Source organism: Grus americana, chromosome 2 (genome assembly GCF_028858705.1).
Source record: "Grus americana isolate bGruAme1 chromosome 2, bGruAme1.mat, whole genome shotgun sequence".
Classification (NCBI taxonomy): domain Eukaryota; kingdom Metazoa; phylum Chordata; class Aves; order Gruiformes; family Gruidae; genus Grus; species Grus americana.
Window position 1 is genome coordinate 136969923 of NC_072853.1, and position 17785 is coordinate 136987707.

At 38.6% G+C, this 17785-nt stretch overlaps 1 protein-coding gene across 2 annotated transcripts in view; it reads left to right on the forward strand.

Annotated features, from left to right (window-relative positions):
- The window catches only part of CRPPA (CDP-L-ribitol pyrophosphorylase A), a 123044-nt gene extending 105534 nt beyond the window's left edge, over positions 1-17510 (forward strand). For both annotated transcript variants that reach the window (XM_054816314.1, XM_054816315.1), the window contains one exon: positions 14913-17510. In XM_054816314.1, the coding sequence (XP_054672289.1) occupies positions 14913-15017 (105 nt within the window). In that variant the 3' untranslated portion in view covers positions 15018-17510. The remainder of the gene's footprint in view (positions 1-14912) is intronic.
- The last annotated feature ends 275 nt before the right edge of the window (positions 17511-17785 follow it).

Sequence of the window (17785 nt, forward strand, 5' to 3'; positions counted from 1 at the left end):
TTCCAGAGTATATTCATAAGGCTTTGAGATTGGTGATAAACAAATACACAAAAATTAAGATTGACATTTCAAATTTCCATCCTACTGATAGAATCCTATAAATTGTATTGAAAACATTTGGAAAAAAAAAAAAGGCAAATTAAGTCAGATATTCTAGTATCAGTCAGAATAATACTCTTAGTATGTTTTATATGCATTACCACTATGAAAGATTTCAGCAGTGGGTTTGGACCTAATGAGTGTCTATATAAAAGGTCTGTCTTGAAAGTGTAGGGTTTGGATTCTTAGGAAAAACTGAACTAGTTGCTTATCTTGTCCAGGATATTGGTAAAGAGAGCAAAAATCTGAAAAATATTTTAAAAATTTCAGGGGAGTGGAAGACAAAGGGTTTTTTTCAAATTCATGTTTCTATTATGCTATACAGGTCATGTAAAAATATGTGTTACAACATCAATGTTATAAGTAAATTAACTCAGGCATGAAGACAATATTTTTTCAGGTGAAGCTTAGGCTAAACAGTTCAGGAAATCCTTTCTGCTAGTGTCAGATCTGGTTAAAGGAAAGGATGTGTGGAAACCAGTGGGAAATAAACAGAAAGCAGTAACTGAGAGAGTAAGGATTGTTTAAGGCCCATCTTTGGACTGGAGAAGTCCACAGTCAGTGGAGCACAAGACAGCCTGTGTTTTGTTAATGGACCTTGAAGGGAACGTGTAGCTCTGTGTGTTAGATTTGTTTGACTGGGAGAATGGAATCTCACTTTGAGCATATAAAAGGATATTCAGCAGCAAAAGTTAATGCAAAAACTCCTAACAGGTATGCTTCACGTAAATAATAGCAAGTCAACCTCAGTAGTTAATGTGAAGGAGACATTGGGACTGAGGACATCTAGGAGCGTTAAGAGCCGAGGCTGTGGCACATACATACTGCTGCATAGTTCTGCTTGCTGAGTAGACAGCGGATTTATGGATGTGGAGCATGCAGGGTAAAGGCTGAGGCCAAGAGCAGGCACGAGGGAATACGGTTTGTTGAAGACAAAAGAGATACTGAGTCAAGAGAGGAATTAGTGGAAATGGAGTTTGAGATTACTTCTTTTGTCCAGAGGAAACTTTTAAAACATATCCGTGAAAAGCCAAACCACATATTCATCTAATCAGTACAGGCTGAGGAGATGAACAATGTGAAATTATTGCCCATGTAAAAAGATACATGCAGTTCTAAATGCAGCTGTGAACTTGGAAGCAAATACTGAAGCTGGAAGAAAAAAAAAAAAAACAACAGTGAGTCAAAGTCAGAGAAAGAGTAAAAGTTGTGCTTTCTAGTGGAAGCACCAGGAGATTAGTTCTTAGCTAACACCTAACTTATTTGAGCAGCTGAACTAGTTTTTAGTTCTGGATAAAGCTTAAACAGAGCTACGTTCCTTTTCTTTTTAACCAAACAAATCTATGACATAACAGCTCTGCAGGCTGTAATAGCCGGGCTTACACAGTGAGTGCTCGGATTCCTATCTGGGCCATCCAGTGTTCTCACTTGAGTAACTGTACCATTTCATGGGAATTATTTCCTCATTAGCTGTGGATATCAGGACCAGAACTCAACAAAATTAAGTTTCCCTTAAACATAAATGTTGTTATTACAATACAGTTTTTACAAAAACGTAATGACTCTTTAAAATCAATTTAAAATTCCACTGTGGCCTTATGTCCAGGATCTGTAATGATTAACTGCTGTCAAAATTACAATCAGATTGAAAACTACTTAGTGTCCTGCTTGCTTTCATTTTTGACAGTTATATCCAGAAAATAATCCAATAATTTTGTTAAGCCCTCTAAATTATTCTTGAGTTTATTTTAAATGCTATTACCAATTAAGATTTTAAAATACTTTAGAGACCCTGCAAGTGAATTATACAGGTATTTACTTAATATCCAAAATCATGATTCTTGTTTCATTTCTAAATATTGGCGACAGTAATATTTCGTTGAATATTCAGCTTTTGTAGGGAAAGCTGAAAAGCAAAAACACTCCACATGCAGGCAGTCTACAAGACACTAATATCACCTCTCTGCCTTACTGTCTTGGAAGCATAGCAGTCCCCTTTCTTATGAAAAACACTAGTGCCCATCACTGTGAAAATAGCACTGGTCACTTGTTCTCAGCCCATTGGTTTCAATTAGCTTTTGAGGACTCAAATTTTAAAAGGAAGAATAAGTGATGTGGTAAACTTACACATCGTGTTTAGTCATGCCCTTGGAAACTGTCATAAATAGTTTCTTAATCAAATGCCTATTACGAGAAGATACTAGGAAGAACCAAATTTATCTTTGCAGATAGTCACAGACATATTTAAAGTTGCAAGTAGGCACAAGATGGGTTTTAGGATGTTTTGAAAGGCAACTTTGGTAACAATTTAATTGAAAGTGTTAAAGGCTGTAAAACATAGACTCTTCTGTTACACAACTCAAGGTACAACATACCTGAAGAATAAGCTTAACATTGAATGCTAATCTCATATAAAGAGATGCATTCATAGCTAACAAAATATTTCATCTGGTTTATTTTTAGTTAAACGTCTTAATTATGGAGTACAATTAATCCATCTGCTAAAGCAAGACTCTTTATTCTTTTTACTCTCTTTCTGTTTCTTTTTAAAGTTTTAAAATAGCCATTTTTCTAAAAGCACAAAACAATTATTTTTTTTTTTTTTGTTATTTTACAAGAGTTTTATCACTTGGATATATTTTCATTTTGAGTGCCTTTGTTTGTGTATAGACAGGCTATTGTGTTACATGGTTTGGGCTGATATTAGCTGGCAGAAAGAGAAGCCTGTCTTGGCAAACCCTGATTTTTATGTAAGAGAACATCTGTGAGCTCTATCTTTGTGGTGTAGCTGGACTCTTATAGCCTAAAAGAAAACTAGAATCTAAAAGCAAGCACATCTGTCCCTTTACAGTTGTAAGGATTATACATGTTGAGTTTAAGAATAAAGATTTACTGGTGAACCCTGAGGAATGGTACTAACTGCTTTATGTGTTTGCCATGTTTTAGCTACAAGGCAAGTTAACGGGCCCTCTTCTGCTTGTACTTGAAGGGGGTTTTTTGGAAACTGGCTATTTGCCCTCCAGCTGTGTGATGGTTTAATCAGTAGCTAGTGGCAGGAGAGATTCCTCCGTGCAATTCAAACTGCAGAGGGATGATCAGGTCGGGGCCCAGACTCAGAGCAGCCATCACAGCATGGGCTACCTGGGGGCTGCAGGAACCAGCTGAGAAAGTAAGTGCACGTGTGATTAGTCCATGTTGATATTTTGTGCTGTTCCAGTCATACTACTAGCAAGTTAGCTCGCTTGAAGATATTTCAATTGTATCTTTAAAAATTGCACTCTACCCCTCAGCCCGGTCCATCCATTACTACCATGGGCGCTGCCACGGGAAGGTACGGCGTGTGCGGTGCTTGCCATTCCTCTCAGCCACTCAGTGAAAACAGAGCACTTTGCCACAGTGGTTTCCTCCTGTCTTTTTATGATTTTTCTCTGCCCCGTCTGTTGGATTGGACACACGCTGTTTGCTGCTGCTCTCTGAACCCAGCGCTTCTGTTCACACCAGACTTCAAGAACCATCTTTCCTCTAGAATCAGTTCCTCGATTGCTTAGCTGAAAAGTTTAACAAGGGCAAATGCTTTATTTGCACTGGTTTAGGCTATGAACTAAGGAGGACAAAGAAATAGAAAATAGAGAAATTGAGAGCTTTGGATCAATGTTTCTAGAAATTATTATTATTTTCTCTTGCATACTGGCTAGAATTCGTTCAGTTCATGTCCTAGGGTGCTGCTCAGATAAACTGTCCCATCTTAAGTGTGTAGGTAAACTTTGTGTAGGCAACATACCTGAAAGAAAACAATAGATAGAGGCAAATACACTTTCTCTGTTCACAGCAGTTTGGAGTATATTTGAGTGTACTTGTGTTTAGAGCTCCTTGCTTGTAGAATTATTCATGCTTGCAAGAAATGCAAATTCCTTTCTTGCTTATTACACTCACTGCGTGAAGACTGCTTTGGAGCGGGGAACAAGTCCATGTTCTGTGCAAAGGGATGTTGAGAACAATCAGAATTACCACAAAATTAATGTATTAAAACATCATATTGGTGTGAGAGACAAAGGGAATTAATGTTATTAATAACTTGAGTTGTAACTTGTTTTTCCCCTGCTGACTCCTCTCCTCTCACCCTCCAAGGAGAGATGTCACCTCATGTCCTTGTAACTTTTTGTCTCATTTCTGGACACTTCTTCATCAGTCTGGTATTTTTATGTTTTTGGAAAGTAGACTAGCTTGGCCTTACATAAAAGTCTTGAATTGTAAGGAATTTATATTTTTTGCCTTCCAGTAGGCTGTAGACCCTCAGCTGTAGACAGGAAAAGAAGCCAAAGATGGGACATAAACTATGCCTAAACATCACACAGATGCGGTCAAAGAAGTCGAATTTGAACGATGAGATGAAAGGTGTAGGATGGACATTGAATTTTAAATATTAAGATGTGATTCAAGGATGTTTTCAAATTTCAGTGTGTAACTTAAACGTGAAGTTTTTCTGATTTATTCTGCAATCAGTCTCTCCTCACAGAATGATGAGATGATGCAACTTGAGAGCCACTTGCAAACAACTAGCTAGATTCAATTAGGAGTATCAAATTAGGGAAATCTGTGATATCAAATGCTTAACAATGAGCTTCTGGACAGCCGCTCCCTCCATCTGTGTCTCACTGCCTGAAACACTGACACTTGAGTTACTGTCATGCTGCTTTTGGAACTTTGAGAGAGCAGTTTAAAAACAGTTACATATTAGGTCTTTGGTAGCAAAATACAGAGTTTAAAGCTGAATGTCAGTCTGTGCAACTGCACAGTAACTGGGCTTGTAATACTGTAGTTACTTTGGTTTGTATTTCTGTAAGCAAGATCGGAATGTGGCCCTTACCCCATTGAACTGATATTATCATCCTAAAAGTTTGGAAGCCGCAGGACTGGGATGTGAACAATAGCCCAGCACATGTGTATGCATAATTTGCCCCTCAGAATCTCTTGGGTTTTCTTTATTTCTTTCCCCAAAGGAGAAGTTTTGATTTTGTTTTTTAGTAGGCTATACAGTTTTTCATCTGAACCATCTCAAACAAATTATCTGTAATCAAGAGGAATGTTTCCAATCAATTAGTTACTGCAGCCGTGCGGTTGTATTTCAGATTATTCACAGTCTGTAGGAGTTGTATAATGAAGATTTTTATGACTGAACAGAATGCTTATATTGAAACGGATGGACACATGCCTCTTCTTATTTTGGAGAGCTGGATGTCTACTATGCATAATATTCCATATGAAGTTAGCACCTCTAGGAGGGGAGAACAGTGTGCTTTAGACTGAGAGAATGGAAAAAATGCTCACATTTCCTTTGCCCTGATTTTCAGCATCCCCCAGGAGATTCAAATGCATCACTGTAATCTGTGATAGCTAAAGCGTTTCATGTCTTGTATTGCATATTAACAGCTGAGATGTTTGCAAATAGTGTGTTTATTTTTTTTTTCTTGAAAAGTGCAACAATCAATGATCTTTAGCAATAGCACGTCTTTTTATATTTTGAGGATTGAGATAGTTGCGTACTTAATCTTTTACCTCTGATGTTTCTTCTTTTCCCCTTTCTCCTAGCTTGTTCCCCCACTTCTCTCTCTCTGTCTTCCCTACATATGCATTTTTGCCTTCTTTCTTACTGCTGACTGGGGCTAAAACACTAGTCAGCGAGTGAAACTGAGCTTGAAAGTGCTATATTTCTCAGCTTATAACGAGAAAAACAGCTAAACTGTGCTGAACTGCTTTTGCTCTGCTACTAGCCCCATGTATCAAATGCATTCATATGTGATCCGTAGCCACTCCGTCTTCACTTGGTGCCTGGTGTACTGCAACAGTCTGTAAATGATTTGCATGATTGGGGTGTAATGTTTTGCAGGAGGCCAGCACTACTTAACCCATTTTTTCTGTATGTGTGTGTGTGGCGGGTCTGCTGTGTATTCCTGGTCGCCTGCAAAACTTAACACTGCAGCCCATCAAAGTATTTATAGACTCTCACAGTGGAACAGGCAGCAGAGGATCCACCACACGTACATGCTAAGGGAAATGCTATTATATGCTGGGCTTAAATCCCACTCCCACGTGAATTTGTTAGTGCTGTCGGATTGATCCGAAGCTTTCTGAAACCAGAGGAAAGCCTTGCCATAGCTTCACCTGACTTCAGCCTGATCTTAGATTTTCAGCAGCTTGCAGTGCTGGCTGTCAGAGGAGAAAGCGAGTCTCCTGTGCCTCAGGAGCATTTCAGTTTCCTGTATTGATAGTAAGAAACGTTTTTTCTTTCCCCCTAAAAACCCTTATGGTGTGTTTTACAAGATTACCAGAGTGATACCTCACAGGGCCTGTATATAGTACAGTAACATATATTAACATGAATACATTTCATATTATAGACTTATTTGGTAATGTATTGTATTAAGAGACCACCTCTAAGAAACCTCTAACACATAATATACTTTTGCAGACAACTACATCTGTTAAATGGTGTATTTCTGCCAGTATTTTTGTACCAGTCCCATACAGGTGGGTGAACTGGCTGCTAGCTCGAGCATTAGGTAGGTTTTTGAAAAACTTGGAGGGAAAGATGGTCGTGCTATCACTGTTGGCGTACTTAGTCTTGCCAGGAGCTTAGATCGGATAGTGGTAAGCGCTGAATGAAAACTCTTGCTTAAGCTGCAGTGATTGAATGTGCTGAAAATGCTCTTTATAACAAACTCTTCAGAGAATTTTTTGGTCCAGGAGTTTCTATTGATTATTCAGAATGATCTTGCTAATAATTTTTCTTAGAGAAAAAAAAAATGCTTGGAGAGGAAACAAGAGAACAAGGAAATATAAAGCCTGGGTCTGTGGATGACAGAGGCATTAGCACCTAGCTCATATCCGTTCCAAATACCATTTGCTTATTTTACATCAAAAGAACAAACTTCTGGAGCAAAAGGTAGAGCAGAGTTTTCACTTGCTGCCCTGGCATCTGGATTAGCATCTAGGCTGGAGTCATGTCATCTTTCTGTTGGGATACAGTGACTGTACGGAGAATGGGTATTCTTCCACAGGAATTTTTAGCCAATCCAAAAAAAGTGTGAGCTGGGGGGTGGATTAACCACCTCACACAAGGAAGGGAACTGAACTCAGGTCACCTACATGTTGCAGAACATGTGGATAATGGAGCTGTTTTAAAACTGCTCATTTAGGGGAATTCTGTCTGTTCTGTTCATGCTGGAGAAAGGATTTAATCCTATTTGGGATTTTGTTTGTTTGTGCTGTTTTGGGATCTTTTAAACAAAAGAATAATGTTTACCTTCAGTTTGAAAATCTGCAAATCTTAGATGAAAAGATACACGCGATAGCATTAGGGACATAATCCTTACAGGCTCCAGGAGATTTAAAATACTTGTCTGTCCTCAGTGTATCCACACAGTCATTTTAAATGTTGATAGCTCTCCATTTTCTTATGACAAACTAGAAGAGCCGTGGTTGATCAATGCTACAGGGGAGAGAGAGATGCAGTACAGCATCACATATTTATGCACAGTTTATCTGAGTTTGAGTTGACTGTAGCATGGATGTACAACCATTTAACTGCGGGGAATTAATTCAGATTTATAGAGTTCATTAACTAAGAGGTCTGCTAGCCGTTAGCACAGCAACAATTTCACTCTAGTGCCACTCATGTCTCTTCTCAATCATTGCATCCTGACTATCTAGATTTCTAAATTATTTCTGTTTTGAGGAGTATCCACTAATGAAGAATTGATTGCATTTTCTTAGTTCAGAAAGGAAGCAAGGCTGTGTATACGGAGGTTTAATTGTGAACCTGCTGGAGTAATTTTGAACCCAGCTACCTATCTGAACTCAAATGCTACCTGGATTATTTATGTATTACTTGAAAGGAAACCTAAAAATATTCAGAGAAATACTTTTCTTATCTTTTGGAAAGATCGGCATAGCTATCTTCTTATTGAGGTTAATTGCTGCATTGATATTATGTATGAGATGTCACTTATCAATAGATCCTTTGGCACATGGATTCAAAAATGTGATGTGGAAGCATTTTAAGAAGAAAGGAGATTTCAGATTAATTTGTGCTGTTAACAGAAATGGAGGTTGCTTTAAGATGCAGATGCATGCCACTGCATATCTTGAGTAGGAAAAAATGCTTCTTCATAAATCTACCAGAGAATTCCTCCTGGTGAGATGAAACACCAAACCGTGTTATGTGATTGATTTCTAGTAGTGGAAGCATCTCAGTCCCTCTTCAGATCACCTTTTTAAATGAAAAATATTAATTGAAGAGGTAAATTTCAGATACTGAGGTTTCTGAGGCTAGATTCTCTACTCAGTTTCTCTGAGTGCAAATAAAACACCATCAGTATGTGACATCAGGCAAGTTTTGGAGGCACCTGGTATAGCCTTAGTATAAGTTGCAGCATCCCGTGGAGTTTTAAATTAAAAGCAGCTCCTCTTCTACTGCCAATGTAGTCTTTTGCAAGATGCTTGCCAGAACACAGACTATTTCAGCCCTTTTCTCTTCCACTCGTGCCTGGTGTGCACCCAAGCTCACTCTGCGAAAGGGAGCCGTGGGCGTGCTCCATCACGCTGTCCTGCTGCTGCCCCAGTCTTTGTTCCGTAAGGTGGCTGGGGCGTGAGGTACAGCGCAAGCGCTGTCTTGTAGTGGGGTTTGTCTCTCTCTCCTCCTCTGTTTGGGTGGGAAAGGTGTCCACAGAGGAGTTAATCTTTTTTTAAATGACTGTGGTTATGTGGTAGCTACATGGGATTTGTGCCTAATTCTGGGGGGATTATTTGATCGTCGTTCTATGTGTTCTTGATGTGTTTGGGTAGGGAGAGAAAGGCACAACCGTCACTCCCCAGTGATGCTCAGGCTACATCTATACTGGTAAGTAAAACAGGCCGGGGATGATTCTCATGTCCTAGGGCTAAAAGGCACAGCACGCCTCGTGTCCATATGGCTAAGTTCTTGTTTTCCCAAAAGAGGGTGGCCTCATTCAGCCTATCCCTTCGGAGCAATCCCTGGCCTGTGCTGTCCCCTGAACCATGCCCAGCCATTGTCTGGGAACATGTTAGCTGGCAGGAGCCACAGCTGTGCCAGGGAGCGGGCTCACAATGGAACAGCAAGGGCAGGGGCATGCCAGCGTGCCCGTGCATGCCCTGGCCCTCTTTCCGTCCCTGGTACAAACGTAACCGTATTAATATTGATGTTCCCGAAGTTTAGCAGCATCTTTAAATCATGTTTTCAGGTTTCCCGTCAGCCATATAATCTAGGCTAACGTTACAGTTCTGTTCATTTTTTAAAACTGTATTAAATGGAAAGTCAAATAATATTACAGCAAAACAGAGTGCAAATAATGGAACACAGCTGTTATATTCTTTTGGAGGGATGCAATAAAAGACAGAGGTAATACCTGTGGAGGCTTTTTTTTTTTTTTTTTTTTTAGCTAAAAAGGGTAGTATGTGTTTTTTAAGTTATGCTTAAACTGAACTAGTACATATGTAAACTGAAATGCATGTATGTGAAGTTCCAGTTGGGGAAAAAAACATACTAAACAGATCGAAGCGAGGAAATGAATCGTTAGGGGAATGTCGGTAAATATTCAGATATCCTCACAGTTTCTTAAATAAATGCACATTTGTAAAATATCAGATTGCATATTCCAAACACAACTTTAACTCTGTCTCTGTATCCATTCCCAGTTTTATTCTGCAGACCAGAAAACCCCTACAGTCAGTAACTCTACATCAAATAAATTCTGAATATGAGTTACAACCATCACACAATATGGTTATGTTGGAATATTTTTACTATTTAGTAACAGACAAAGTGGATATTTTATTTTGGAATCAAAGTGCTGTTATGTGGATTTATGGTTTATAAGGTTGGCAGCGTTTCTGAGTACTTTCTTTTCCAAAGTACATAAATATAAAGTGGTAAAAGTTTTGTTTTTAGCTTATAAATGCAGTTAATCATCTGTTCAAACAATAAAAATTTCTATTTATTAATGGCCAAGAAATGTTAGGGGGTTTTGGTTTTCTTTTTTACAAAAGACTCATTTAAGTCAACTGGATGAAATGAATAGACAGTGAATATCACAATGGTTTCGGGGGGATCGTGGCACACCAGTTGATCATGTGGAACTTCAGTCATTAATCCATTAAAGTCATTACTGCCTCCGAGTCTGATTTAAAGGTCACAGTCTTTTTTAAGGATTTTGTTGATGAGGAAAAGAACTCTTCGTGTTTGATCCATCCGGCGCGTGCACGGCGATGCACTCACTGAGCAGCGTGCTGAAGTGCGTTCCCGGCTTGGAATTTGCGGCACTGAGCAGTGGGTGGGCAATAACGTGCGAGAGCTCTTGTGGGCTACACGAGGATTTGTATTGATCGCTCCGGTCTTACATCCTGTTTTTTGTCGTGGTTACAATATATGCAAACACGTCAGGCAATTAGACATGTGAAGACCTAGTTCTCCTTGATTATTTGACTTCCTGTAACTAATAATGAGATTTTTGAAAGATTTAGTGTTATGCCATTGAATATAACAGAGGATCGGCGGCCTGTGTGTGCAACGGAATTAGGTGTGGTAGATTAAATTTGTCCTGGCATCCTTAGTGAAGCCTCCCTGTAGGCACTATCAGCCGTAATCAGCACTGTTGCCAGAAATAACATTGCAATGTCAGAAACACGAGTGTTTTAAGGGTATAGCCGGGGGACTTGAACTGTTCACTTATTTGTTTAGCTTTAAATTAATAAAGACCCACAAGATTCTTTTTCTTTCCTGGGATGTTGTTGAGTTCTGTCATTTAAATTCTTTTTAATATTCTTCTTAAACACTGCTGGCATCCAGATTACCTATAACTACTTAGGAAAAAGCGAAGTATCATTGTGGCACATTGAAAATATCAGCTTACGTGCACAGTAATGGCCTAAAATGAAATAAAATCCCAGCAGGATTCAGAGGAGAGGAAAGAATACTTAAGATATAACTTAACTATTATGTCAGTCAGCGTTATGCCTACGCTTTGAACAATGTGTTCTCTTTCAGTTGCTAAAATTTCATTTTCTGTTCTCTTTTTTGTCGTAATAAGGACTAGAAATGATGAACAAAAGTTATAAATTACACACAGGCTATGACCATCAGATAGTATGGTAATGGTTCCTAGCATAAGAGCGAGATCTGATTCTCAGAAAGATACAGGATATACAATAATTTTGAAATTCCTGGAAGAGTCCAGTTTTTTTGCATTATTTACTGCCTCTTTCCAGTAAGACTGTGGCTGTGAGAATAAAGCAAGTTAAAATCGGCACATACTTGACCTTTGTGGCACCGATTTCTCCTGCACTCAGAGGCTGGCTCCTAGGCCCAGGTACTGGACCAGACTGGGACAGTGTTACTGGGAAGGAGCAACAGCATAAATCTAAAAATTAGTAATCCTTATGATATAAATACTTTAAAGGATTGCCCTGTTGAAAGCTTGAGTACATGCTTCCCAATGTCATTTAACCATTGCCTGTAACTGTATAAAATTAAGAATATCTTTTCTATTACATTTGTAATCTTAAATAAGATAATGTATATTCACTTAAAGGATACACTTCTGGTTATTTCCAAAAAAACAGACTTACGGGGACCAATCTTATCTGACATTGTTCATTGTTCCTGCCCTTGTATTGACTGATTCTTAAGAAAGGCAGGAACCAGAAGGTATCCTGAATAGTTATAATAATAGTATTAATAATTGGATTATTAGAAGTGAGGCAATTGTAAAACTTGCAAATGCATTTTAATTTGTGCTGCTTACTTTTTCTCTTTTTTTGAACAAATTGCAGTCCATCAGTTGATTTCAGTGTTGTTTATAGCCCACTTCTGCATGCAGGTTTCTGTACACATTACTGTGCCACACTGCCTGGGTTACAAATACTATTCAGAATTTTTTGCATGTCTTCCCTTCAGAACATGGAAATTAGCACTCAAGCCTTAGGTTTAGCTTTAGAAAAAGCTTTTTTCAGTCTAAAGGAATCTTATGGTGTCACTTTCAATCTCTCCTGTGAAAGTTAAATTTCTTTCTCTTGCTTCCTTTTATGTTCAAAAACTTACATAATTTATTACTGCAAAGGAATGTGTACTGAATCCAGTAACCAACAGAGGGTGTGGAAAGATTTATTGGGAGAAACATTAAGAGCATTCCTGGCCAGGTGTATTTTTTTTTTCTTTTTTGTCAAATGGGAAAAAAAATATACACCTCCAGCCAACTTCAGATATGGCTGGAAGCCCATTTGGAAAACAGTGTCTGTAATTATGAAGTGCTTCTCAAGACAAACTGAACAAAAGGCGATGAGGGGTGCAAAGAGATTGGCACTGCTGCAGATCAAGAAATGTGTTGCTAGATCTTGAAAGCGATTGCAGTGTTTGCCATCTGAGTGGGTGTAGTATGCACATAACTTCCGCTCTCCTTGTACGTTATATGGCAGTTTAGACCATGGGAAATGAGTGAGTGAAACCCCTACCAAATTGGAGTAGTGGATTCTTTGCACCCTCGGTCCGTGACAAAAGGCACTGGAGGAGCAGGACCTGAGTACACTTCTGCTTAACTGAATGGGAGGTGTCACTCAGTAAACAGCAAGACACAGCTATGGTGAACATTTTTACGACAATTTCTTCGAACACTAATAAATCATTTTACTGCATATTAGAATGTACACCATGAATTTGTGAGGAGTGTAATCTTTTGGGGGGGTTACAAATTGTAACAGTTTACTTATTTGATGATTTTTAGGACAAAATTCTAGTCAAATGCAAATAGAATTTTTCCAGGAATGATAAAAGAATCAGGTATAAACTAGCTATTTCTAATGCTATACAGTTACCTCTCTGGCATGTTTCCTGTCATTTACATGAAGCACAACGTTAATAAGAGCGTTACCATGGAATCATAGAACGGTTTGGGTTGGAAGGGACCTTAAAGGTCATCTAGTTCCAACCCCCCCTGCCATGGGCAGGGACACCCTCCACTAGACCAGGTTGCCCAAAACCCCATCCAGCCTGGCCTTGAACACTTCCAGGGATGGGGCATCCACAGCTGCTCTGGGCAACCTGTTCCAGTGCCTCAACACCCTCGTAGTGAAGAATTTCTTGTATCTAGTCTAAATCTACTCTTTTCTAGTTTAGAACCATTACCCCTTGTCCTATCACTCCATGCCCTTGTAACCAGTCCCTCTCCAGCTTTCTTGTAGGCCCCTTCAGGTACTGGAAGGCTGCTATAAGGTCTCCCCGGAGCCTTCTCTTCTCCAGGCTGAACAACCCCAACTCTCTCAGTCTGTCTTCATAGGAGAGGTGCTCAAGCCCTCTGATCATCTTCGTGGCCCTCCTCTGGACCCATTTCAACACTGGCACTGTTCCAGGGCCACCTTTCCCCTTTCAGTTTTTCCTTCAACCCCAACTTCTTAGTCTCCAGCTCCCCTCCATGCTAGCTGAATAAGTAGGTCCCTTCAGCAGTAGCCTTATTCCTTAAAAAGCAGTTTTTAACATTATGTTTTTGTATAAGTTGTTGAAACTGTTTCCCCTTTCTCCATTAATCCAAGTTTCTTAAACGTTATCTGCAAATTCTTCCTTGATCTAGCATCTTAGAAAAATAGTGGTGAAAAGATACAGAATCAAACTGGCCCATCTTGCCGCCCCAGGCAGGAGCTGTACCTGCATCCCGTTTTACATATATGCGGGTCTCATATTACAGGACCCTAATGATGAGTTTCCTTGATCTGTCCAATGATCTGTTCCACTCTATACCAGTCCTTACTGTTAAAACAACTGTCCTGACTTCTTATATCCCAGTTTAAGTTCCCTTAAGCCCATTGCTTCCAGTTTTATCCATCATGGCTATGGAGAACAGCTTTTGCTTTCTCTTTGTAGCTCCCCTTCTGTACTTGAAACTCTTCTTGATTCTCCCAAGAGTTTTGTAGACCTTTCTTTTTCTCTGTTGCTTCACAAAAATTGTTCCTTCCTATTTCTTTCTCAAGGGATATGTCTCTGCCTGGCTACACCTATTGATGTTTTCCCAGTGCGCAAATGAAAACGTTACTGGTAGCAAGAGGCTAACCTTTTATAGTCAATACAATTAAGAAAACTTGGCAATTAGACAAAGGACTCTTTCAAATGGGAGCTGGAGTGCTCAGTTAGAAGCACAGAATCAAAGTCTCATTTTATGACTTCTTCCTGTGTTGGTCTCTATACTCGCCTATCAAAACCAGACTACTTTTTATAGTTATGTGACACAAAGAGCAGCCTAAACTGCTGAAGTCCTCGTGCTTAAGTGCCTTTGTGAGTTTAAGAAGTTTGTAGACTACAGATGGGATTCAGTAAGTGCTTAAAGTTACATGTCTTTAACTATGCTACTGGATTAAATCCTTCATTTTGTTCCAATGTTTTCAAACCCAAATTTTTTACTACCTTTTAGATTTTAAAAATCAGTTAGGAAGCAAGTGACAGAATTGAGCGTCTGGTTTGGTGATCTCTGAATAGATAGCATTAATTCTAGCAGTTAAAATACATTCCTCTTTAAAAATTAATTTTGCTTTTTAAATCATCGTGGAGATTGGAAAACAGATATTATTATGAAATTGTGTTTCCTTAAAATATAAGTTTTAGAAGTTCTTCTGATAAGTGCAAATAAATGGTTGGGTTTTTTTTTCAACAATCATATGGTAATTTTGCATACTTGAAAATTGATTTTAAATATCTACTTTTTCCACTTTTGTTAACATATCGTTTTCCCTGCTCCCTTTTTCTACCCCCCCAGGACCATTTGCTGCTTCAGGACACAGTAAATTCTGCTGCTGCTCTTATCATGGCGTTAATAAAGGACAGAAACCCGGAGCTGACTGGCCAGCTGTTGGTAGCATAAGACCATAAATCATGTGTAGCTTTTGGAACTGTTTCTTTTTCATCATCCATTCACCAAAGGTCTTGAATCATTTTACCCTTTGGTGAAAACTCTGGATTTATGACATTTACTATTAAGATCTTTTAACAACATATTTTTGATACCTAAAATGCAAGTCTGATATTATATATAAAGTGTAAAATGAAATACAAATCATTCTGAGATACACTGAGTATATACTGTGAGGAATGATACTGAAACATTTTTTGTGAGGTACTGATCATTTAAAAAGGTGCACAGACGACACCAAAGCATTCATGCAGAATTGTCTTTAAACCCATGTATGTGTGTTGTAGTCTAGGACTGCATGAATTAAATTTTATTTAAGATAAAATAATCCTAAAGCACAGCTCATCTTCTTTATATGAAATTATTTAAAAATTGCTGCTATGCTTATTAGTGAACGTAGAGTTCATTACACAGTGTAGCCTTCATGACATCAACAGAAACGCACATTGCAAGAAGCGTTTGAAGGGTCAGGTCCCCGTGCTCCATGGAATGAAGGTAACCTTGAAACAAAGAAAAGATGTTCATGGGGACAACAAGGTGCTAAACCCCAGTTTTCCAGACACGTTACACTCTGGCTGTAGCACTCGTAGCGCTACACCTCTTCAGTACCCATTTGCCATTATTCCGAAATAGCTCTAGTAGCTCCACTGAGTACTGTATTACACATGCTCTTTGTCTTTGCATGTGTGTGTACATATATGCATGTATGTGCATACACATGCTTAAAGGAAGAGAAAAGGGTTAAGACCAATAAAAATGTTTCACAACCCAGCCTGCAGGTAATGGAGAAATAGGAAGATTCTGTTAGCTCATCTACAAGAATACAATTTTCATCTCTTGCTGGTTGCATATGTATGTATTAAATAGCAGCGAAGAGAACTGAGTGTTACGAGCTCAAATATATGCTACGTTGATATTCAAGTGTGGAAAGTTGGGACAGGAAGGTGCGATGGTGAATGGTTATTACATAGAATATCTCCAGGTATCACAACCACTAAGAGCAATACAAGAGGAGGACAGTCCCTGAAAACACCTGTCCCTCCCCATGCATCCGACTCAGGATTTCCAGCTCTCCTGCAACTCTTGAAGGGGCTAGGTTGGTGTCTTACTTACCTGCCATGCTTGGAATAAGGTCTTAGAAAAGTATCCCCACCAGAAGTGTCCAGTGATTCCCCCATTCAGTCTGTTCTGAGCGAGAGCACCGTCAGTTCAGCAAGTTTCCCTCTGAAACCAGCGCTCCTACCTTCACTCCCACCATGTTCCACTCCCTCTGGTCCTCAGACAAAACTTAGGATAGCATGGTCTGCACTTGGTTCCCTTCCCCTTCACCTGACTGTCTCTATCTCTGTTTTAATCCCTTTTAGAAGCTGATGTTGATCTCAAACTTCCTTCATTACATGATAAAATAGTTGTTGGCGACTGTTCTGTATCCAAAGCACACATTTTCTTCCACACAGAAGTCATCCTAAGACAACTAACAAAGTTCTCGTGCATCACCTCTTCCTTCTCTGCTGCTCTGTCTTCTCTACTTTGATTAATAATTTGTCCTTTTCTGACATAAAGACATACATAAGAATTCATATTAGCTCTGTGGATGGCTATACAATGGGCATATTTTATTCATATATGTATTCATGCCTGTTCATATGCAGAGTACTCAAAAGAGGAACTAAAGAATTTATTATTTGTAATGTAACAGGACAGCTTTCACAAATAAGTTTTCTGAATTCGCTTTCACATTAATAAATTTGATGAAGGAATTCATCTCACAGACTTTTGAAAGACATGATGAAAGATGTCTCTTTGACTGTGTTTTGTGAATCTTCTTCACCTGAAGACTAAAGTACAATCTGTGATGTGTTTTCCCCAAATAATAAGCAAGTGAATTTAAAAAATCCTTCCTGTTTTCTATCCACTCTAATTTATACATTGTGATACTGCCTTAGCACTGGTTTGTGTGTAACACCATTTGCTTAAACAGAATCTTTTACTTTGTAGGGTTGTTTTACTTACCTAAAACTCTCTCAAAAGGATTTCAATCCAATTAAAAATGTTACTGCAATGAACTGCCGTAATGAAAAAAAATATATTATGGTTGTTTATAGACTTACTTTGAAAAAAGAACAGAGAACGCACAACAAAAATTAAGTTTCAGCTCATCAAACATACATTGTACTAATCTTAAATGGAAGATAATAAGCTTTATTAATGTACTGTTAATCATTGCATTATGGATTTTTTTATCTTTAACAATATTTTTAAATAATCTACAAACACTGAAAAACCTATTTTGCTGGAAGCAAATACACCAACAACAGAACTACTAAAACAGATCACGAAATACTAGAACTGCAGTTAAAAAAAAAAAAAACAACTGGACTGTGATTAATGCTATTGTGTATCCAAACCAAATTTAAATGGTCTTTTGGATGACTGTTAAGACTAACAATGGGAATAAAGATATAAAATGAAATTAAGAAACCGGTTGATTGTTTTTTGTCTGTGCATAGCTTCTCACAAATAGCAATATACATGAGAAACTTGGCAGCCTTCTGTACACACATGCTGTTTTGAATTTAACTAGTGAATCAGTCACCACCCATATTGCTTTGAACACTTGGACAGAGATAACACAAATAAAAGCTCAGACTCTGCCAGCCTTGCTTACCTTACTCCTCAAGCACTCTAATTAGTATTCCTTAGGTAGTGTTCATCAGAAA